We start from the raw sequence: 22834 nt of genomic DNA on the forward strand, positions 1-22834 counted from the left end.
GGTAGTTAACATTACTCTTGATTTATAAAACCTCTTTAGGAAGGGAAAGGAGGTGAATTATAAATATATCATACTCAGAGCCCATCCAAGTTCTCACACGCAGCAGTGAGAAAATGAACGATCACAACCACACACACACACACCCACACACACTGTAAACACACATTAAGCCACAACTGCCCCAGTTCAGTCTACTGAACCGTAACCTGCTCACGTTCTTCATGTGTGTTTGGTGCTGCTGAAACAAACTAAAATCCAACCACACCAATGATGGAAGGATATCATGTCCTTCTCAACATTAACGTTACTGTAATACATAAAGACATCTACATACCGCGGAGTTACTGAACTGAAAAATATCTCATAGAGAATAGACCTTCTTCGTCCTTCCTGTCCTCAGCAGTAACTCTTCACAACGTTCCTCATTCTCATCATTGTCCAGCATCAATAAACATACATCACATATTTGTCTTTAACTCTGTCATTGCACTTGTGTAGTTGCACGCGACCTTTCACAGTAAAAATAAAATACGGATGGGCTCGGACACCATTAAGGTTGTTTTTTGTTGCGGGAGAATTTCTCACAGCCAGAAATATTAGAGTTTTCCAAATACAGCATTACACTATTTTATAATAAAATGTGGAAAAAAAAGTATTAAATATGAATTGCACTCAACTATATTGTGTTTCTATTACGCTTGTTACGGTTTAGTGTTTTTCAGGTTACAGCGTCATGTATAAAAGCAGGAAGAGCCCTTCACCTCATGCTCTAAATGCCATTTCTCTCAAGTGCACAAGATGTTTGCCTACCCAGCAGAACAAACACCTTTCTAAAGAAAACCCACCGCAGCGACTTTCAGTCTGACTCAGAAGCTGAACGTTTTTTAACATTGCATTTCTGTGCACAACAAATGGCCAAACTGAATTCATACACGCATCAGACCAGTATGAAGATTAGATATATAATGAGCGTTATGTTGAACTGAGAGGATTCATCAGCCGACGTTAGATCAGAGTCTTCACTGAAGTCTTAAAGAAAATGCTCTACGCACTTGTTTTGTTCTGCTTGCTCTCGAGTCTGATGGGTAAGTTCTAAAATATTTTTTTAATGGCATAATTTCTTTAAGGTCCTTTCAGAATTCTCTGTTATGTTCCAGATGAAACAATATCCTGAAATTGACTTTGAATTCAATTCAGGTGTCTGTTTTAATTGAGATCAGAAAGGCTAAATCCCCATTCAACCACTTTAAAATTCCAGCCATCTTGTTTTCGCTTAAAATATCTTTACTTAAAAAAATTGCTGAACAGTTTCTCAAAAATATTTGTAAAAACACTCCTGTGATATTCATAAATAACAAAAATTTATGTTATGTATGCATGTTTATCAAGCAGAATTAAACTTTAATGAAACTATTAAATTATTGCATTTGCATTTATAGCGTATTTATTTTTTAAGATACATTTAAAAAACTTCTCACATTGATGTTTTTACTTTATATGTGTTAAAATAAAGATAAAATGATTTGCTCATGAATTGTATTCATATTAAATCAATCAGTTTATCTACAGCTGACTTCAAAAAGCATCTTCGGTTTGCGCATATTAATGTTTTTCAGGTGCGTTTGGGGCTACGATAAAAGAAATGCAGTCAGTGATGGAGGGAGATTCTGTTACTCTAAACATTGATGTTACTGAAATAGACCACATAGTGCACGACATAGTGTGGGCAATTGGAGATGAAAAGAGTATTATAGCTAAACATAACAAAAAGAAGCAAACCTTTTCCATATATGATGATGTTTTTGACGGGAGATTCAGAGACAGACTGAAGCTGGACAATCAAACTGGATCTCTGACCATCATGAACATCTCAACTCTACACGCTGGAGTTTATAAAGTAGATCTTAGTGGACCTCAACTGACATCAAAAACATTCAATGTTTCTGTCTATGGTGAGTAGACTGTCTATTATTTGTTTTGTTATCTATTATCTTGTTTTAATATATGATGTATTTTGTCAAATATTGTCTTGTTTTATGAATTATTTGCATACTAATCATTTTATAAATTGCTATATCACACTCACTCAATCAAACCGCTGAACCAATAATAAGATTTACTTATATTTCAGTTTATTCTGTCATGTTTTCAGCTCGTCTGCCGGTTCCTGACATCAGCAGGAACTCTTCACAATGTTCATCATCTTCATCATCATCATCATCAAATTGTTCGCTGCTGTGTTCGGTGGTGAACGTGGGTCATGTGACTCTCTCCTGGTACAAAGGAAACAGTTTATTGTCCAGCATCAGTGTGTCTGATCTCAGCATCAGTCTCTCTACCTCTGGAGGTGGAACATCAGGATAAAAACACCTACAGCTGTGTGATCAACAACCCCATCAGAAACCAGACTCAACACATCAACGTTACTCAGCTCTGTCAGCCATGTCCAGGTAAAGCAGCTGTTTTATGATCTCTGTATGTTGTTGTAAATCAGACCGACGCATTTACTTCCAGCTTTATTCTTACAGCACTGGACTCGCATTCTCCTTCACAAGAAGACTCACTTCCAATACTGTTGATCTCTGCTGGATCTCTGTTCGCTTTAGCTCTAATTACAATCTCCTGCATCTACAGGAAACGTAAAAGAGCCGATCAAAAAGGCAAGTGTTTCCTACCGCTTTTAAAGCACTCTAATGTTGATAGCCCATGAAATCTTGTCTGAGGATTCAGTGTTCAGATGAACATTTGGGAATGACAATGTTGTGATTCGTTGAGCTTAAATAAAAATGAAAAAGTCAAGAATGTTGCTATAATTACCGCGTAGAGCCAAGACAAATTCATAAATGCAATTAATACATTTCTTGTGATTTAATTGTGGCATAGCAAAATGCTTGCCTTGATATATTTTGTGTTATTTCTATCCCTTTAAACAGTTCAGACTTGTATTGAAGAAATAACGTATGCAGAGACAACATTCTTCAAAAGAAAATCACGCAGATTGGTAAGAAAGTTTGATGTGTGTGTTTGTGGCTGTATAGTGACCTGGCCAACACTTTAATCAGATCAGATATTTACAGGCACTTTCAAATACAACACAAAGTGTAAAAATATGCATATACACTTTAAGAAACGCTCAATTTAAAAGTAAGCATCGGTTAAGGACACTTAATAAGAAGTAGGTATCATTTATAGTACGCTGTAACATTATGTATTCAATGTGAATACTTTTTAGTCAGTAAACAACGTAAAAAATATAAGCTAAAGAAAATGAGACGAGGTTCATGTTGTCAGTGATGCTACCCTGCTACATATTAGCATGCTAAACATGATTAGTTATGAACATTGAGTTTATTTTGGCAGAAAACAAACAGTTACAGCTAATTCAGGCACCGGATCAGTTTTTTCCCGCTCTACTTAACACGGGCTTTACAACTGATTGGTAGTTTAAACATTTGACAGTTTCTGTTGTTGATGTTTTTGGCATAATGTCAAAATGTCACTCTATTTACCCCAAAAAGAGTTCTTATTTGTACCTTTAGATGAATGATAGGTATTGTATATAAAGGTAGTACAACTCTATTACCTGAGTTCAATATTTGATTTTAAAGAAAATGTGTTAACCCTTAAAAGGCAAACCGTTTTAGCGCAATTGTGCATGCTTTTTGCAGAAAATCGGAGAGGAGACTCATGTGGACTATGTATCTGTCGTCATATGATTAAACAAAGACGTTTTCATTGGTTCAACTCTTTAGACACCCTCAGAGCTCTCAAGCCAACCAACGCAACACATTTACATGAACGACGAATAAGAATCATACAAGCTAGCTTTGAAAGCTTTCTGCTAATCACTCTCCAAAGCCATGCCTCTTGTCTCTTGACACTTGACATAGCGACTGCTATCGGGACGCGAAAAGACTTTTCGGGACGTGGAAAGACCCGACAGACCAGTTTTGAGCATCCAGCGCGCCGATTTGAGCTTCTGCGCTTTTTGAAGCTTGGAAATGTTGATTATTGACTCTGAAAATGGAGGGGAGTGCAAATGACACGAGTGTGAAACGGCGAGCTCTTAGAATGAATCGAGGACACCATAAATGTAAAACGTTCATCAAAACGAGTCGAGAGTGGTTTGGCAGGCTAACATCTTCTGCGTGAGAATGCGCCTTGCTGCTGAATTTGTGTTTGATGTCTGTTCATGAGTTTCTCTGCACGTTTCTGAGGTGTCAGCAGCGCGTCTGTGTTTAATGCATGTGGTTGAAGGGTGTTTTTCCATTTCTGCCCATAATTTTGACAGTTTGACACAGTTTTGGTCTGTACACAATAAAGGGACTAAAAAAATGTGTTTGTGAAATATAAACATGTTCAAGGACATATGTCTCATACCTCATTAAAAATGGTCTTATAAACTCATGCTGTGACTAGTTTCAAGAGTTCTTACAATAAAAATGCTTTATGAATAAATACAATGTGTGTACATTTATAGTACCATGCCTTTAGTTTTTTATAAGTGTAACTTTAAGCAGTGTTGCTAAAAACTGTACTAAATGCATTTAAATGTATCCAAATAGTTTCATGAGTTACATTAATATTTAATTCTTAAGTGTCTAAACCATAAACTGACAGTGTAAAAAAATATCTAATAATATTTTGAACATTTCAATCCATCAAATTTAAAATGACTTTTTAGACGCATAAAATAAACAAAACAATAATAATAAACTCACAGATTCCGATTTATTACAGAAAACTTATTTGTGACTTATTACAGAAAAACAAATTGTATAAAACATAAATCCACAATTCAATAAATAAATTGCGAATATAACAATTGCTTCTAATTTTTTATTTTTTTTATCAAATATGTATATAGAACACACTTGCATAAAAATAAATATTACAAAATTAATAATTTAAAACCCACAGCTGTGTTCTCAGCTGTATGGAAGTTTCTTAGTGGCAGCTTGCTTGATAAGATAATGCATAATTCAAAAACCCGGTACATGAACAACATTGTCAACAATGATAAACTAATAACACCTGCAGCATCATTTTCTGCCATCTCTGCTTCTGCAGCTGTGCGCCCATGTGGGCTACATATAAATGTAAACAGACAATACCAGCTAAATAACAAAATAACTGGTAGGCCAAGGTCCTACAGTGTAGTTCTTGTCACAGTGTGACAACTTCAATATGATACTTCTTCTGAGGAGAGTTACAGTCTGTTAGGGCATAGATTTTTTTTTTTTCATAACACGCACCAGTCGCTTGAGGTATTCGGCCAATCACAGTGCACTGGATAGCTGGCCAATCAGAGCACAATCTACTTTTTAGATCAATGAGAATTGAACAAAATCAATACAAAATTGCCGAGTATGTGGTAAATAAACACATTGCATTACACTTCAATATCACCCCTTTTAAAGCATACAATGGGAATTGTATCCAAGGTATATTTGTTATTGTAAACAAACAACCTGGTGCACATTTTCGTATTATAGAAAATATATAACCAATGACAAATAGAACAAATATACAACATAAAAACTCGCGATTTAAAAACTGACGTCTCTGATGTGCGTGTGCCATCAAGGTAGTAAACAATGTATGAGTACTGAGTTCTAGATTGTGGTAGAACACTTTAGACAAGTTGTTGCTGATTTTAGAGTGAAGGGTTCAGAGAAACTACGGACAGGTGAGATCTAACTAGGGTTAGAGCTGCTTATCACTTTTGACCAACAGGTGGCGCTGTAATGAAATAATATTAGTATTTCCTTTGTGAGAGGACAATAGCAATAGAACTCAGGCACAGAGTCTGTTGTCATTTCATCAACGCTTTTCACAGATATAGTAGTGGTGCCGTATAAAAAGTATTTCTTCTATCCACGACGATAAACGAACGCAAACAAAAGCTATTATTCAACTTTTTGAGTACAATGAGGGCACGGTGGTAAAAACATTTCAAGTTTAACAAGGACACGTCAATGTGTTTGTAAAATAGAGCATTTCAATAGCAAAAATATAAAATACAAAAAATGCAAACCTTACAATTTTGGAATTTTGGAAAGAATGATTCCTTGGTTCAAAAGTAAAAAGAATTAAATCTCACTGGCAGCCTCGGGCTCAATCTCAATGTGATTAGTAATGTTCTCTCGAGCATCGGTGTGATTAAAAGAGCTCTCTTTACCATCATCCATCAGTGGACTGTCGCTATGATCAGGCCACAAATCATGAATCATTTGACCATAGTGGTTAAAAAGAAATATCTGAAACCTTCAAGAAATTGTGGAATGTTTCTTTTTTTTGGAAAGCTTCTTGAAATTTTCCACCGCTCTGCAACCCTACTTGACACCTGAGCCAAAGCTCAACTAAAACTCACTATCCACAACGAAACTAAGCGGTACTCACCAGTGACAGTAACACTGAAACTCGTTGTGATGCTAAATTCCACTTAATTCCAAGATGGCGCCGTTGAGTTCGGCTGCCGTCACGTCCGCTCCGGCAAAACTTTTTGTTTTTCTGTTAATTATTAGTATTTTGGATAGTCTGTGCGGTTTTCTTTATATAAGATGGCTATCACTAAATATGATCGAGCCACTCTTATATCTATTGGTGTACAATGCACCCAACATTCGCCGCTTTTTAAACCCGGACCCAGGTTGGCTGGCGAGATCCTGACGAAGACAAAGGGACGCGACCCGCACCGGCGTCCACGAGGGAAACGAACCGGCGTCAGGAACAGGTTGAGGGCACGCTCACACCGCGCTCCCCTACCTAGTGTCCTGTTAGCCAACGTCCAGTCTCTGGGAAACCAACTTGAAGACCTCATGGCAAGGATCAAGTTCCAGAGAAACATTCGGGACTGCAACCTCCTCTGCTTCACCGAGACATGGCTGAACCACGCCATACAACCGGCCGAGTTTTTCTCTGTTTACCGCATGGACAGAACAATGGAGTCGGGAAGACACGGGGAGGTGGAGTGTGTCTGATGGTGAACAACCGCTGGTGCGACAGCGCGAGCGTTGTTCCTCTCTCACGCTCCTGCACACCAAACCTGGAACTTCTGACCATCAAATGTCGCCCTTTCTATCTTCCACGGGAATTCAGCTCGGTCATAGTCAGCGCCGTTTACATTCCACCTCAAGCAGACACGGACACTGCAATATGGGACTTACATGACCACCTCACAAGACACCAGTCACAGCACCGGACGCCGCACTCATTGTGCTGGGGATTTTAACAGTGCAAACCTCAAGCGCGCACTGCCGAACTTTCACCAGCACATCACCTGCCCACCAGGGGCGAAAGGACACTGGATCACTGCTACACACCCTTCAGAGACAGCTACAAGGCAAAATCATGCCCGCCGTTTGGTAAATCGGACCATGCCGCCATTTTCTCGTACCTGTTTACAAACAGAGGCTGAAACAGGAAGCCCCGGTACAGAGGGAGGTGTCACGCTGGTCTGACCATTCGGTGGCCGCTCTGCAGGACGCTTTGGATGACGCAGACTGGGCCATGTTCAGGTGTAGCTCCGAGGACGTCAACGTGTTCACGGAAGCGGTGGTGGGATTCATTGGGAAACTAGCGGATGACACGGTAGAGAAAACCGTCATCAGGACGCTTCCAAACAGAAGCCGTGGGTAGACAAAACTATCCGCGACTCTCTGAGATCCCGCTCCGCAGCCTATAATACGGGGATTGTCACCGGGGACATGTCTGAATACAAGGATGCGTCGTACAGCGTGCGCAGAGCGGTAAAGGAGGCAAAGAGGTGCTACGGGAGGAAACTTGAGTAACAGTTTCAACACAGTGACTCTAGGAGCCTTTGGCAGGTACTGAGAAACATCACGGACTATAAAACGCCAACCTCCAGAGTGGAGAGCGCGGATGCTTCTCTGGCAGACGAGCTAAACACCTTTTATGCTCGTTTCGAGGCTGCAGCTAATCACGCTAGCGCCGCTAGCGGCATGATGAACAGCATGCACGCCGAGAGAGCCGGAGAGGATATCACGTTCACCATTTCGGAGCACGACGTAAGGAGGGCATTCAGGAGAGTGAACACCAGGAAGGCAGCAGGACCTGACGGCATCACAGGTCGGGTTCTGAGAGCCTGTGCTGACCAGCTAGCACCGGTGTTCACTGAGATATTTAATCTCTCCCTGAAACAGTCTATAGTCCCCTCGTGTTTCAAAGAGTCCATCATTGTTCCTGTGACGAAGAAACCTCAACCATCTTGCCTAAATGATTACCGCCCTGTAGCTCTGACGTCTGTAGTGATGAAGTGCTTCGAGAGACTCGTCAGAGACTTCATCACCTCATCACTACCGGACACATTGGACCCACTACAGTTTGCCTACCGCCAGAACCGGTCTACAGAGGATGCCATCACGCACCTCCTCCACACAACCACAAGCCACCTGGATTTTAGGAAAGGGAACTATGTGAAAATGCTGTTCGTGGACTATAGTTCAGCGCTTCAACACCATAGTTCCCTCCACGCTCACCTCGAAGTTGGAGGTCCTGGGACTCAGCCCATCCCCGCGTCACTGGATCACCAACTTCCTAACTGACAGACCACAAGCCGTGCGGATGGGAAAACACACCTCATCCTCCCTCACTCTCAGCACTGGAGCCCCTCAGGGTTGTGTTCTGAGCCCCCTGCTGTACTCGCTGTACACACATGACTGTGTGGCCACTACAAACTCCACCACCATCATTAAATTTGCTGACGACACTGTCGTGGTGGGCCTGATCTCCAACAACGATGAGATGGCCTACCTTCAGGAGATCAACAACCTGGAGAGATGGTGTCAGGAGAACAATCTGCTCCTGAACGTCAGCAAAACAAAGGAGTTAATAGTGGACTTCAGCACGAAGCAGGTGCGCTCTTACCATCCCATCAAGATCGACGGGACCCCAGTAGAGAGAGTGGACAGTTTCCGGTACCTGGGTGTTCACATCACACAGGACCTGTCTTGGTCCTGTCACATCAACACCCTGGTGAAGAAGGCCCAGCAGCGTCTATACCATCTGAGGCGCTTAAGGGACTTCAGACTCCCATCTCAGGTGCTCAGGAACTTTTACACCTGCACCATCGAGAGTGTCCTGACGGGAAACATCACCTCCTGGTTTGGAAACAGCACCATGCAGGACAGGCGAGCCCTTCAGAAGGTGGTGCGATCAGCTGAGCGCACCATCCGCACTGAGCTCCCTGTGCTGCAGCACATCTACAACAAGCGGTGCTGTACCAGGGCCAGGAAGATCGTGGAAGACCTCAGCCATCCCAACAATGGACTCTTTTCTCTGCTGCGCTCAGGAAAGCGATTTCTGCTCCCTGAAGGCAAACACAGAGAGAATGAGGAGGAGCTTCTTCCCGCAGGCCATTCGGAGTCTGAACCAGAGAACACCCAGTACCTAATCACTGGGATTCCCATGTTCACCCCTCTTCCCCAGATACTCGCCACTTACTTTGGACAATTGCACTAGCCACTTACACTGGACATTCGCACAGCCACTTTACATTTTTACACTTTATATTTTATATTCTACACTTTACTTTATTTTTATACTTTACTTTGCACACTTCTTTTTATACATATTGTTATACATATTTTTTATATTTTATATTTATATATATTTAAATTCTGTTTTCTATTTTGATGCTGGACGGTTGTAAAGAACATTTCACTGCATGTCGTATCATGTATGTATGTGTATGTGACAAATAAAATTTGAATTTGAATCTGCTGTTGCTGATCTGTAGTGTATATTCTCCAGAGTCTGTGGTTCTGATGTTCATGATGGTCAGAGATCCAGTCTGATGATCCAGCTTCAGTCTGTCTCTGAATCTCTCAGTGCTGTTATTACACTGAACATCTGTACAAATCATTTTGAGTTCTTCATTGATTTCAGAGATGCAAATGTCATTAAAATACCAAACCATCACATCATTTGGGTTTTTCATTACAGCAGGATTTAAAGTGACTGATGCTCCTCCATGAATGACTTTCTCCTCATTTCATCTCGTTCAGCAGCAGAAACGCCTGAAACACAAACCAACAGCTGCTGAAGGATCTTTATGCTAAATCTTAAAAACAAACTCTGGATCTGAGAGTAGAGTAATGCAACGTGTATTTCCGTTTGCACGCATTTTATTATCATATTCACCAAGAATGGTAACGTTGAAGGTCTTTTCGGGGCTGTATCTGATGCTGATGATCTTTAATTCATAAAGTCCAGAGTCTGTGGTTCTGGTGTCTCTGATTGTAAGAGTTCCAGTTTTATTGTCCAGCTCTAGTCGGTCTCTGAATCTCTCAGTACCACCATTACACTGAACATCTGTACAGATAAAACTGAGATCTCCAGCGATCTGAGCTATTCTAGTGGCTTTATAATACCACTTTATGTCTTCTTGTTGCTTCGTTTCAACATTAGTGTGTAGAGCGACTGAATCTCCATCCATCACAAAAGCTGACAGTCCATCAGTACCGCCCCGAAAACACCTGGAGAAGAAATAAAATTGTTCAGCAGGAAAGTAGTATAGGGAAATCTTTAAAACAGTACTGATATGTGCGACAAACTATTGTTACATGACTTGGTTAAGCGTTTTTTTTCTTTTGTGTCTTTAGGAAATATCTCACATTTACTTTAATTACTTGGAAACTTCTGCTCAAGCTTTGAATAAACAGACGTTTGTTCATTCATTAGGTAGAACTTGCTTCACCAACGATATTGAACAGAGATCGGAACAAAATGTCCTAACGTGTGCGAGAACAAACAAGAGCACTGCAATAAAAATAGATTGACGCTTCATTTTTAAATTTATTTAAATAAACATATTATTAAATGAAATATTTGTTGTCAGATTTCAAATTTCACGCTCGTGACTTCCTTTTCCGAGCCCGCCTCGTTTTCTTCTTCGTTGAATCGCGCGACCGCTTTAGTCCGCCATCTACTGGGATGGAATAGTTCAACGTTTGAATGATCAAATTGCATTAATATAGGAATAATGTAAGAACAGATATTATTTAGGTTTTTTTTTTTACAGAATCTAATAAATGACATTCATATAGGCTACCTGTAAAAACTATTTGTAAAAATATGTAATATTTATTAGTGTTAAACCTGAAGAAAATGTTAATTTAATCACGTTTTTTTTTTTTTTTTTGCATTTTTTACCTTTTTCTTTAGCATTTTTTTTATTTCATTCAGAATTATTATACTTAAAAAAAAAAAAAGTTCAAAAGTGTTGAAACGTTTAGTTAGAGGGGCACAGAAGAATAAAATGGAGTTTGTAGAATTCAAGATGTATCTGTAAGGACCATCGCTTAAAACTAGCCTTATGGCATGCTAAAATGTTTTTTTACATTTCTAGTGTTGTGGAGCGTACATTTAAAGTATTTTGATGTTACATTCACAAAAAGTTTGCTGCAGGGTTGAGCGCTGTTAAAAAAAAAAAGCACCAGTAGTGAGATTTTTTTAATAGACCTCACAATACACGATAAGCATGATAAACCTGAGAAAGAGAGATACACAGTTTCTCACGTTTAAATTCAAGGTAAGATCTCTCCATTAAGCAACATGCAATTATATGATCTGAGAAACCTGGATGCAAGCAGCAGAGACGACATGTTTCAAGAAGAGAACTGAAGGAAATACGAGAACATCTACGAAAACATCTACGTGCAGGCACTGTTCGTCATCTCAACAAATATAAATCAATGAAAGTCCTTCAACCATCAATGCTTTTTGCACAGTCAGTCGTAAATTGAGTTTTTGACAAAGATGGTTGACCCAAGAGCTCACTGGATATGTTAAATGCAAAACTGGAAAGTACACTGACAACATAATAGCAGTCTGTGCCTTCTTCTTCTTCTTCCTCCGCTTATCCGGGGCCGGGTCGCGGGGGCAACAGTCTAAGCAGGGACGCCCAGACTCCCCTCTCCCCAGACACTTCCTCCAGCTCATCCGGGGGAACACCGAGGCGCTCCCAGGCCAGCCGAGAGACATAGTCCCTCCAGCGTGTCCTAGGTCTTCCCCGGGGCCTCCTCCCGGTGGGACATGCCCGGAACACCTCCCTTGGGAGGCGTCCGAGAGGCATCCGAACAGATGCCCGAGCCACCTCAGCTGGCCTCGATGTGTGGAGGAGCAGCGGGTCTACTCCGAGCTCCTCCCGAGTGACTGAACTCCTCACCCTATCTCTAAGGGAGCGCCCAGCCACCCTACGGAGGAAACTCATTTCGCCGCTTGTATCCGGGATCTCGTCCTTTCGGTCATGACCCAAAGCTCATGACCATAGGTGAGAGTAGGAACGAAGATCGACCGTAATCGAGATCTTCGCCTTGCGGCTCAGCTCCTTCTTCACCATGACAGACCAGTACAGCGACCGCATTACTGCGGGCTGCACCGATCCGCCTGTTGATCTCTCGCTCCATCCTTCCCTCACTCGTGAACAAGACCCCAAGATACTTAAACTCCTCCACCTGAGGCAGGAACTCCCCACCAACCTGAAGGGGGCAAGCCACCCTTGTCCGACTGAGAACCATGGCCTCAGACTTAGAGGTGCTGATTCTCATCCCAGCCGCTTCACACTCAGCTGCAAACCGCCCCAGCGCACACTGTAGGTCTTGGCCAGATGCAGCCAGCAGAACAACATCATCAGCAAAAAGCAGAAAAGCTATTCTGTGGTCACCAAACCAGACCCCCTCCGCCCCGGCTGCGCTTCTAGAAATCCTGTCCATAAAAATAATGAACAGGACCGTGACAAAGGGCAGCCCTGTCGGAGTCCAACATGCACTGGGAACAAGTCTGACTTAATGCCGGCAATGCGAACCAAGCTCCTGCTCTGATCATACAGGGATCGGACAGCCCTTAGCAAAGGGCCCCTTACCCCATATTCCCAGAGCACCCCCCACAGGACACCACGAGGAACCCGGTCGAATGCCTTCTCCAAATCCACAAAACACATGTGGACTGGTTGGGCAAACTCCCAGAACCCTCCAGAATCCTGAAGAGGGTATAGAGCTGGTCCAGTGTTCCACGTCCAGGGCGAAACCCGCATTGTTCCTCTTGAAGCTGAGGTTCAACTATCGGACGGATTCTCCTCTCCAGTACCCTGGCATAGACTTTCCCAGGGAGGCTAAGAAGTGTGATCCCCCTATAGTTGGAGCACACCCTCCGGTCCCCTTCTTAAAAGAGGAACCACCACCCCGGTCTGCCAGTCCAGAGGCACTGTCCCCCGCATCCACGCGATGCTGCAGAGGCGTGTCAGCCAAGACAGCCCTACAACATCCAGAGACCTGAGGTACTCCGGGCGGATCTCGTCCACACCTGGTGCCTTGCCCCCGAGGAGTTTCTCAACAACCTCAGTGACCTCAGCCAGGGTGATGGTCGAGTCCCCCCCCAGGTCCCCGGCCTCTGCTCCCTCAGTGGAAGACGAGTTGGCGGGATTGAGGAGGTCCTCAAAGTATTCCTTCCACCGCCCGACAATATCCCCAGTCGAGGTTAGCAGGTTCCCACCAGCACTGTATATGGTGTTGGCAGGGCACTGCTTCCCTTTTCTGAGGCGTCTGACGGTTTGCCAGAACCTCTTTGAGGCCGTCCGATAGTCATTTTCCATGGCCTCCCCGAACTCCTCCCAGACCCGAGTTTTTGCCTGCACAACCACCCGGCCAGCGGTCCGCTTGGCCCACCGGTACCTGTCAGCTGCCTCTGGAGTCCCATGAGCCAACCAGGCCCGATAGGACTCCTTCTTCAGCTTGACGGCATCCCTTACTTCCGATGTCCACCATCGGGTTCGGGGATTGCCGCCACGACATGCACCGGAGACTTTACGGCCACAGCTCCGGACGGCTGCGTCGACCAAAGAGGTAGAGAACATGGTCCACTCGGACTCAATGTCTCCAGCCTCCCTCGGGATCCGGTCAAAGCTCTGCCGGAGGCGGGAGTTGAAGATCTCCCTGACAGGGTCTCTGCCAAACGTTCCCAACAGACCCTCACGGTGCGTTTGGGCCTGCCAAGTCTGTCCGGCCTCCTCCCCCGCCAACGGATCCAACTCACCACCAGGTGGTGATCAGTTGACAGCTCCGCCCCTCTCTTCACCCGAGTGTCCAAGACATGAGGCCGGAGATCGGATGATACAACCACAAAGTCGATCATCGACCTCCGCCCTAGGGTGTCCTGATGCCACGTGTACTGGTGGACACCCTTATGCTTGAACATGGTGTTCGTTATGGACAGACCGTGACTAGCACAGAATTCCAACAACAGAACCCCACTCAGGTTTAGATCGGGGGGGCCGTTCCTCCCAATCACGCCCCTCCAGGTGACACTAGCATTACCAACGTGAGCGTTGAAGTCCCCCAGCAGGACGACAGAGTCCCCGGTTGGAGCACTTTCCAGCACCCCTCCCAAGGACTCCAAGAAGGCCGGGTACTCTACACTGCCATTCGGCCCGTAGGCACAAATGACAGTGAGAGTCCTCCCCCCAACCCGAAGTCGCAGGGAGGTGACCCTCTTGTCCACCGGGTTAAACTCCAACATATGGAGGCTAAGCTGGGTGGCTATGAGCAAGCCCACACCAGCCCGCTGCCTCTCACCATGGGCAACATCAGAGTAGTGGAGAGTCCAGCCCTTTCGAGGAGATGGGTTCCAGAGCCCAAGCAGTGCGTGGAGGTGAGCCCGACTATATCTAGCCGGTATCTCTCAACCTCCCGCAACAACTCAGGCTCCTTCCCCCCCAGAGAGGTGACGTTCCATGTCCCTAGAACCAGATTCTGAGTCCAGAGGTTGGGTTGTCGAGGTCCCCGCCTTCGACTGCTACCCAAACCACAAGGCACCGGCCCCTTACGGTTCCTCCTGCAGGTGGTGGGCCCACGGGAAGATGGCCCCACGTCGCTGTTTCGGGCTGAGCCCGGCCGGGTCCCGTGGGGCAAGACCCGGCCACCAGGCGCTGCGCATGCCGGCCCCAGCCACAGGCCTGGCTCCATGGCGGGCCCCGGCTGCACCATACCGGCGACGCCGCGACTCTAGTTTGTTTTTTTACCATAGGGGTGAAGTGGACCGCTCTTTGTCTGGCTTGTCACCTAGGACCTGTTTGCCTTGGGAGACCCTACCAGGAGCATGTAGCCCCGGACAACCTAGCTCCTAGGGTCATTCAGGCACTCAAACCCTCCACCAGCGTTAAGGTGGCGATCCTCGTGCTGTGCCATTGTTTCCAATTCATACAATGTTTTTCTGTTATATGATAGTTGTTCATGAGTGCCTTGTTGGTATAACTATTATATAAGGTCTAAACATTTACGGATTCTCAAGAATGGGGATGGGGGTGGTAAACTTTTGAACAGGAATGTTTCCCAGAAGACTAAGGAAGTACAATTTACCCTGATCATCCAATTAAAAATTAATTGCATTGGAAGTTCTGATGTTGAATGGTACTCGCTCAGATTGTCCTACCTCCTTGTACTTATTCGTCAGTATATAAATCTTCAGACCAATTTTACTTATTAGAGGAACAGAACACGTGTCAAACTGGATGATTGAATTTCCAAATCAGATTTGGGCTTTAGGCATTTTTCATATTTATCATTTTCAACATTAGTAAGAAACAGACAACACACACACACACAAAAAAGAGTTTATTTATTTATTTGGTTTTATATTTTATCTGAAATCAATGATGACATGAGTAATTTTCGATTTTCTGAATTTAAGTCTTTAATTGAATACGAAAAGAACAAATGATACACAGGTTCACTATGCTGACATGAGGGTTTTATGAACATCAAGCTGCCAACATTACCTGGCCCATAGTTTTCTTAGCTGTTACAGTATGAAATACAGAATTGCTGCAACAGGGGAAAAAATGCTACACAGTCAAGTGACCGACTAAAGCAAACACCAAAATGGCAATTTAAATGGAATAAAAAAATTAAAAATCAAAGAAACTAATCCTGTGAACTTATAGTAATAACTTCTGTATGACAAATAAAATAAAACTTAAGTGATTTTCCCAAAACCATCATAAGCCAACTATGGGCACAATTCTGTTACTAGAAAGTCAATTATTTTTCATTGGTTTAAATTATAAAATATATTTTTGTCCTTTAGGAGCTCTTTGTATTGAAAAAGAACATCTCAGAAACTAATTTTCAAACTGTGGCCTATGAATCAGACCTACATGTAATTCATGTTCATTTTTCATTATTTATATTTATCCAAGCTTGCAATAGCTTGCTCTTTTGAGTACTGGCTCCATTGCTTTGAAATCACTGGCCACATGTGGAATGTTTTCTCAAAGTATTTCTTCAGATCTTTCTGAAATCTGTACACAAACCATTTCCAGAAACACAGTTCAGAGAAGTTAGGGGTGATGCTCCACTTTGCATAAATATCCCCTTCTGTATGAAATCCATTGGCCCGTATAAAATCTGCACTGAGAAGCTCTGTTCCTCATAACAACACCCAGTGAGACCATTCATTCGATGGAAGGGAACACTGTGATCTCCAGAATGGTTTTCTATTGTGTTGGTGCAGGTGGCTCGACAGAATGGACACTGAACCCAGCGGCACTGACAGAGGTGACCAATCAGGATCTCATCTGGTCTGTCCTTATGTTCCAGACTTACTGGAAATGTCTCTGTACTGAATTTGTCTAGCATTTCTAATGATACTGAACTGAAGTTGCTTATCACATCTTCTAGGAGGTTGAAATCATCCAGACCTTCATGACTCACTCCACTAAAGAATATCAGCACATCTGAGAGCTGCTCTGTGAAATTATGCAGCCATTTCTGAACATCTCCATTGATTGTGTTGTGTAGTTGCTCTATGAACCGCTGCCATAATCTTCTGCTTCACAAGTTCAATTTTCTCCTTCATCTTGGGTCGAACCTTGACTTCAAACTTATCAGTGATATACTTACTGACAAAACCCTTTAAGTGGTCTCTGGGAAAGTTTAAGTATTCAATGTACATGTCAAAATCCTCCTGTTCTGCCAACCTCCTAAGAATGTGTTTCTCTAGGTTAGATCTGTTTCCATTTAGGGATTCACAGTTTGTTTTAATTTCATTAGCCATATCTCTGGCGGTGTCTTTGTAGACAATCTTTTGAATGGGCTCTTTCAGTTTCTCACCAAAACTGATGATCTCACCAAAAATGGCAGCTGATGTTGTACCTTGACAGTATTTCTGAAAATTGCTCTGCAATTTTCTGTTCAAAATACAAAACAGGTTCATTGACTTTCCAGAACATTTTTTGTTGGTCAGTAATTATCTTCTCTTCTCTTCTACAGATGGACATGACCAAATCCATGTAAAATTATTTCATAAACACATAGCTCCTGGAACTTTGCTCAAAAACTATTACTTTAGATTTGATATAATCCGCAAGTTCATGAATGTAGCTTTTTTTTTATTACTTATTATAACTTACAAAGCAAGCCAAAAAAAAGATTTCTAGCGCATATATATATATATATATATATATATATATGTAAATGTAATGTTTATCCTTCTTTAAAAAGACGACTAAAATGAATGGCCTGATGAGGGCAGCACAGCTACTGTAAAATGAATTGTGAATTGTTCACTTTAACGTTTTTAACTCAATATCACTTGAGTTTTTAGGTGTTTTCAATTTTGGTCTAAACATCAATCACATTAAACAAATTTTTCCAAACTGATAATAATAATACATTAAATAGAAAATAATATAATGCATCAAAATTCTTTCCAAAAACTAAATGCATAGATCTAGAAGAAAAGACAAACCTGTATTTGAGCCTCAGCATCACGTGACCACGTGTCAGCGAGGTTTCAGCCTCGATTCAAGCGACATTTAAAAAAAAAATAGTTGTCGATCTACCCATCCCTACTTATCAGAGAGATAGCGTGTGGATGTTCAAGTTTGCGAGTGTTATTCTGTAACAGCAGTTTCTGTTTACATTCTGTGATAGTCCCGATTATCTTGACCTAGCATTATTGACTACAATTTTTTTCGATTCCGATGCTAAATAAATTCCTGTAATTCAGCATCTCTGTATTGCCTTTCACCAACCCTACACCTAACCCAACCCCTTACAGGAAACTACAGGTATTTTTAGATATTCAAAACAAACTCTATTTAGAAGTTCTGTGCAATATATAGATGAGCATATTGTTTGATATTAACCCCATTGACCACAAATACCAACACACACACACACACACACACACACACACATCAGTTCCAAGATACGAATACATGTCACACGTTGAGTCAGAAGTGCGCATGTGGGCATTGCCAGAAGTTATTTAGGGTATCATTTTAAAACTAGAAGTATTTTTTGGTACAGAAACCCATTGATCTACCCATCGATTCCCCCGAAGGCCGGAACCATCTGAAATGACATTAGCTATTCTATATTTAAAAAAAAAAAAAAATATTTGGAGGGTTTTCCATGGGCTATGTAGCATGATTATGTTTAGGTATTTAACATTACTCTTGATTTATAAAACCTCTTTAGGAAGGGAAAGGAGGTGAATTATAAGTATATCATACTCAGAGCCCATCCAAGTTCTCACACGCAGCAGTGAGAAAATGAACGATCACAACCACACACACACACACCCACACACACTGTAAACACACATTAAGCCACAACTGCCCCAGTTCATTCTACTGTTAACCTGCTCACGTTCTTCATGTGTGTTTGGTGCTGCTGAAACAAACTAAAATCCAACCACACCGATGATGGAAGGATGTCATGTCCTTCTCAACATTAACGTTACTGGAATACATAAAGACATCAACATACCGTGGAGTTACTGAACTGAAAAATATCTCATAGAGAATAGATCTTCTTCTTCCTTCCTGTCCTCAGCAGTAACTCTTCACAACGTTCCTCATTCTCATCATTGTCCAGCATCAATAAACATACATCATATATTTGTCTTTAACTCTGTCATTGCACTTGTGTAGTTGCACGCGACCTTTCACAGTAAAAATAAAATACGGATGGGCTCGGACACCATTAAGGTTGTTTTTTGTTGCGGGAGAATTTCTCACAGCCAGAAATATTAGAGTTTTCCAAATACAGCATTACACTATTTTATAATAAAATGTGGAAAAAAAGTATTAAATATGAATTGCACTCAACTATATTGTGTTTCTATTACGCTTGTTACGGTTTAGTGTTTTTCAGGTTACAGCGTCATGTATAAAAGCAGGAAGAGCCCCTTCACCTCATGCTCTAAATGCCATTTCTCTCATGCACAAGATGTTTGCCTACCCAGCAGAACAAACACCTTTCTAAAGAAAACCCACCGCAGCGACTTTCAGTCTGACTCAGAAGCTGAACGTTTTTTAACATTGCATTTCTGTGCACAAAAATGGCCAAACTGAATTCATACACGCATCAGACCAGTATGAAGATTAGATATATAATGAGCGTTATGTTGAACTGAGAGGATTCATCAGCCGACGTTAGATCAGAGTCTTCACTGAAGTCCTAAAGAAAATGCTCTACGCACTTGTTTTGTTCTGCTTGCTCTCGAGTCTGATGGGTAAGTTATAAAATATTTTTTTAATGGCATAATTTCTTTAAGGTCCTTTCAGAATTCTCTGTTATGTGCCAGATGAAACAATATCCTGAAATTGACTTTGAATTCAATTCAGGTGTCTGTTTTAATTGAGATCAGAAAGGCTAAATCCCCATTCAACCACTTTAAAATTCCAGCCATCTTGTTTTCGTTTAAAATATCTTTACTTAAAAAAATTGCGGAAAAGTTTCTCAAAAATATTTGTAAAAACACTCCTGTGATATTCATAAATAACTACAATTTATGTTATCTATGCATGTTTATCAAGCAGAATTAAACTTTAATGAAACTATTAATTTATTGCATTTGCATTTATAGCGTATTTATTTTTTAAAGATACATTTAAAAAACTTCTCACATTGATGTTTTTACTTTAGATGTGTTAAAATAATGATAAAATGATTTGCTCATGAATTGTATTCGTATTTCATCAATCAGTTTATCTACAGCTGACTTCAAAAAGCATCTTCGGTTTGCGCATATTAATGTTTTTCAGGTGCGTTTGGGGCTATGATAAAAGAAATGGAGTCAGTGATGGAGGGAGATTCTGTTACTCTAAACATTGATGTTACTGAAATAGACGACATGGTGGACGACATAGTGTGGACAATTGGAGATGAAAAGAGTTTTATAGCTAAACATAACAGAAAGAAGCAAACCTTTTCGATATATGATGATGTTCTTGACGGGAGATTCAGAGACAGACTGAAGCTGGACAATCAAACTGGATCTCTGACCATCACGAACATCTCAACTCTACACGCTGGAGTTTATAAAGTAGATCTTAGTGGACCTCAACTGACAACAAAAACATTCAATGTTTCAGTCTATGGTGAGTAGACTGTCTATTATTTGTTTTGTTATCTATTATCTTGTTTTAATATATGATGTATTTTGTCAAATATTGTCTTGTTTTATGAATTATTTGCATACTAATCATTTTATAAATTGCTATATCACACTCACTCAATCAAACCATTGAACCAATAATAAGATTTACTTATATTTCAGTTTATTCTGTCATGTTTTCAGCTCGTCTGCCTGTTCCTGTCATCAGCAGGAACTCTTCACAATGTTCATCATCTTCATCTTCATCATCAAATTGTTCGTTGTTGTGTTCGGCGGTGAACGTGGGTCATGTGACTCTCTCCTGGTACAAAGGAAACAGTTTATTGTCCAGCATCAGTGTGTCTGATCTCAGCATCAGTCTCTCTCTACCTCTGGAGGTGGAATATCAGGATAAAAACACCTACAGCTGTGTGATCAACAACCCCATCAGAAACCAGACTCAACACATCAACGTTACTCAGCTCTGTCAGCCATGTCCAGGTAAAGCAGCTGTTTTATGATCTCTGTATGTTGTTGTAAATCAGACCGACGCATTTACTTCCAGCTTTATTCTTACAGCACTGGACTCGCATTCTCCTTCACAAGAAGACTCACTTCCAATACTGTTGATCTCTGCTGGATCTCTGTTCGCTTTAGCTCTAATTACAATCTCCTGCATCTACAGGAAACGTAAAAGAGCCGATCAAAAAGGCAAGTGTTTCCTACCGCTTTTAAAGCACTCTAATGTTGATAGCCCATGAAATCTTGTCTGAGGATTCAGTGTTCAGATGAACATTTGGGAATGACAATGTTGTGATTCGTTGAGCTTAAATAAAAATGAAAAAGTCAAGAATGTTGCTATAATTACTGCGTAGAGCCGAGACAAATTCATAAATGCAATTAATACATTTCTTGTGATTTAATTGTGGCATAGCAAAATGCTTGCCTTGATATATTTTGTGTTATTTCTATCCCTTTAAACAGTTCAGACTTGTATTGAAGAAATAACGTATGCAGAGACAACATTCTTCAAAAGAAAATCACGCAGATTGGTAAGAAAGTTTGATGTGTGTGTTTGTGGCTGTATAGTGACCTGGCCAACACTTTAATCAGATCAGATATTTACAGGCACTTTCAAATGCAACACAAAGTGTAAAAATATGCATATACACTTTAAGAAACGCTCAATTTAACATTATGTATTCAATGACTACTCTTTAGTCAGTAAACAACGTAAAAATATAAGCTAAAGAAAATGAGACGAGGTTCATGTTGTCAGTGATGCTACCCTGCTACATATTAGCACGCTAAACGTGATTAGTTATGAACATTGAGTTTATTTTGGCAGAAAACAAACAGTTACAGCTAATTCAGGCACCGGATCTGTTTTTTTCCGTCTACTTAACACGGGCTTTACAACTGATTGGTAGTTTAAACATTTGACAGTTTCTGTTGTTGATGTTTTTGGCATAATGTCAAAATGTCACTCTATTTACCCCAAAAAGAGTTCTTATTTGTACCATTAGATGAATGATAGGTATTGTATATAAAGGTAGTACAACTCTATTACCTGAGTTCAGTATTTGATTTTAAAGAAAATGTGTTAACCCTTAAAAGGCAAACCGTTTTAGCGCAATTGTGCATGCTTTTTGCAGAAAATCGGAGAGGAGACTCATGTGGACTATGCATCTGTCGTCATATGATTAAACAAAGACGTTTTCATTGGTTCAACTCTTTAGACACCCTCAGATGGTAGAGCTCTCAAGCTGGTACGAATCACAAAAAACATCCAACGCAACACATTTACATGAACGACGATTAAAGCTAGCTTTGAAAGCTTTCTGCTAATCACTCTCCAAAGCCATGCCTCTTGTCTCTTGACACTTGACGCAGCGACTGCTATCGGGCCGCGAAAAGACTTTTCGGGGCGTGGAAAGACCCGACAGACCAGTTTTGAGCATCGAGCGCCGATTTGAGCTTCTGCGCTTTTTGAAGCTTGGAAATGTTGATTATTGACTCTGAAAATGGAGGGGAGTGCAAATGACACGAGTGTGAAACGGCGAGCTCTTAGAATGAATCGAGGACACCATAAATGTAAAACGTTGATCAAAACGAGTCGAGAGTGGTTTGGCAGGCTAACATCTTCTGCGTGAGAATCGCCTGCTGCTGAATTTGTGTTTGATGTCTGTTCATGAGTTTCTCTGCACGTGTCTGAGGTGTCAGCAGCGCGTCTGTGTTTAATGCATGTGGTTGAAGGGTGTTTTTCCATTTCTGCCCATAATTTTGACAGTTTGACACAGTTTTGGTTTGTACACAAAAAAGGGACTAAAAAATGTGTTTGTGAAATATAAACATGTTCAAGGACATATGTCTCATACCTCATTAAAAATGGTCTTATAAACTCATGCTGTGACTAGTTTCAAGAGTTCTG

General features: G+C 41.5%; 1 protein-coding gene across 2 annotated transcripts; it reads left to right on the forward strand.

Annotated features, from left to right (window-relative positions):
- The first annotated feature begins 806 nt into the window (after nt 1-806).
- LOC122327441 (SLAM family member 5-like) lies at nt 807-22354 on the forward strand. Of its 2 annotated transcripts, none has more exons than XM_043222808.1 (6): nt 807-1085; nt 20072-20407; nt 20608-20904; nt 20983-21114; nt 21388-21455; nt 22059-22354. In XM_043222808.1, the coding sequence occupies exons 1-6, from the start codon at nt 1040-1042 to the stop codon at nt 22104-22106; spliced, it is 927 nt and encodes a 308-aa protein (XP_043078743.1). In that variant the 5' UTR covers nt 807-1039; the 3' UTR covers nt 22107-22354. The 2 variants fall into 2 exon arrangements, with proteins under 2 accessions (XP_043078743.1, XP_043078742.1); XM_043222807.1 differs by lacking the exon at nt 807-1085 and adding an exon at nt 19379-19539.
- The last annotated feature ends 480 nt before the right edge of the window (nt 22355-22834 follow it).

This window comes from Puntigrus tetrazona, chromosome 22, assembly GCF_018831695.1.
Source record: "Puntigrus tetrazona isolate hp1 chromosome 22, ASM1883169v1, whole genome shotgun sequence".
Lineage (NCBI taxonomy): Eukaryota > Metazoa > Chordata > Actinopteri > Cypriniformes > Cyprinidae > Puntigrus > Puntigrus tetrazona.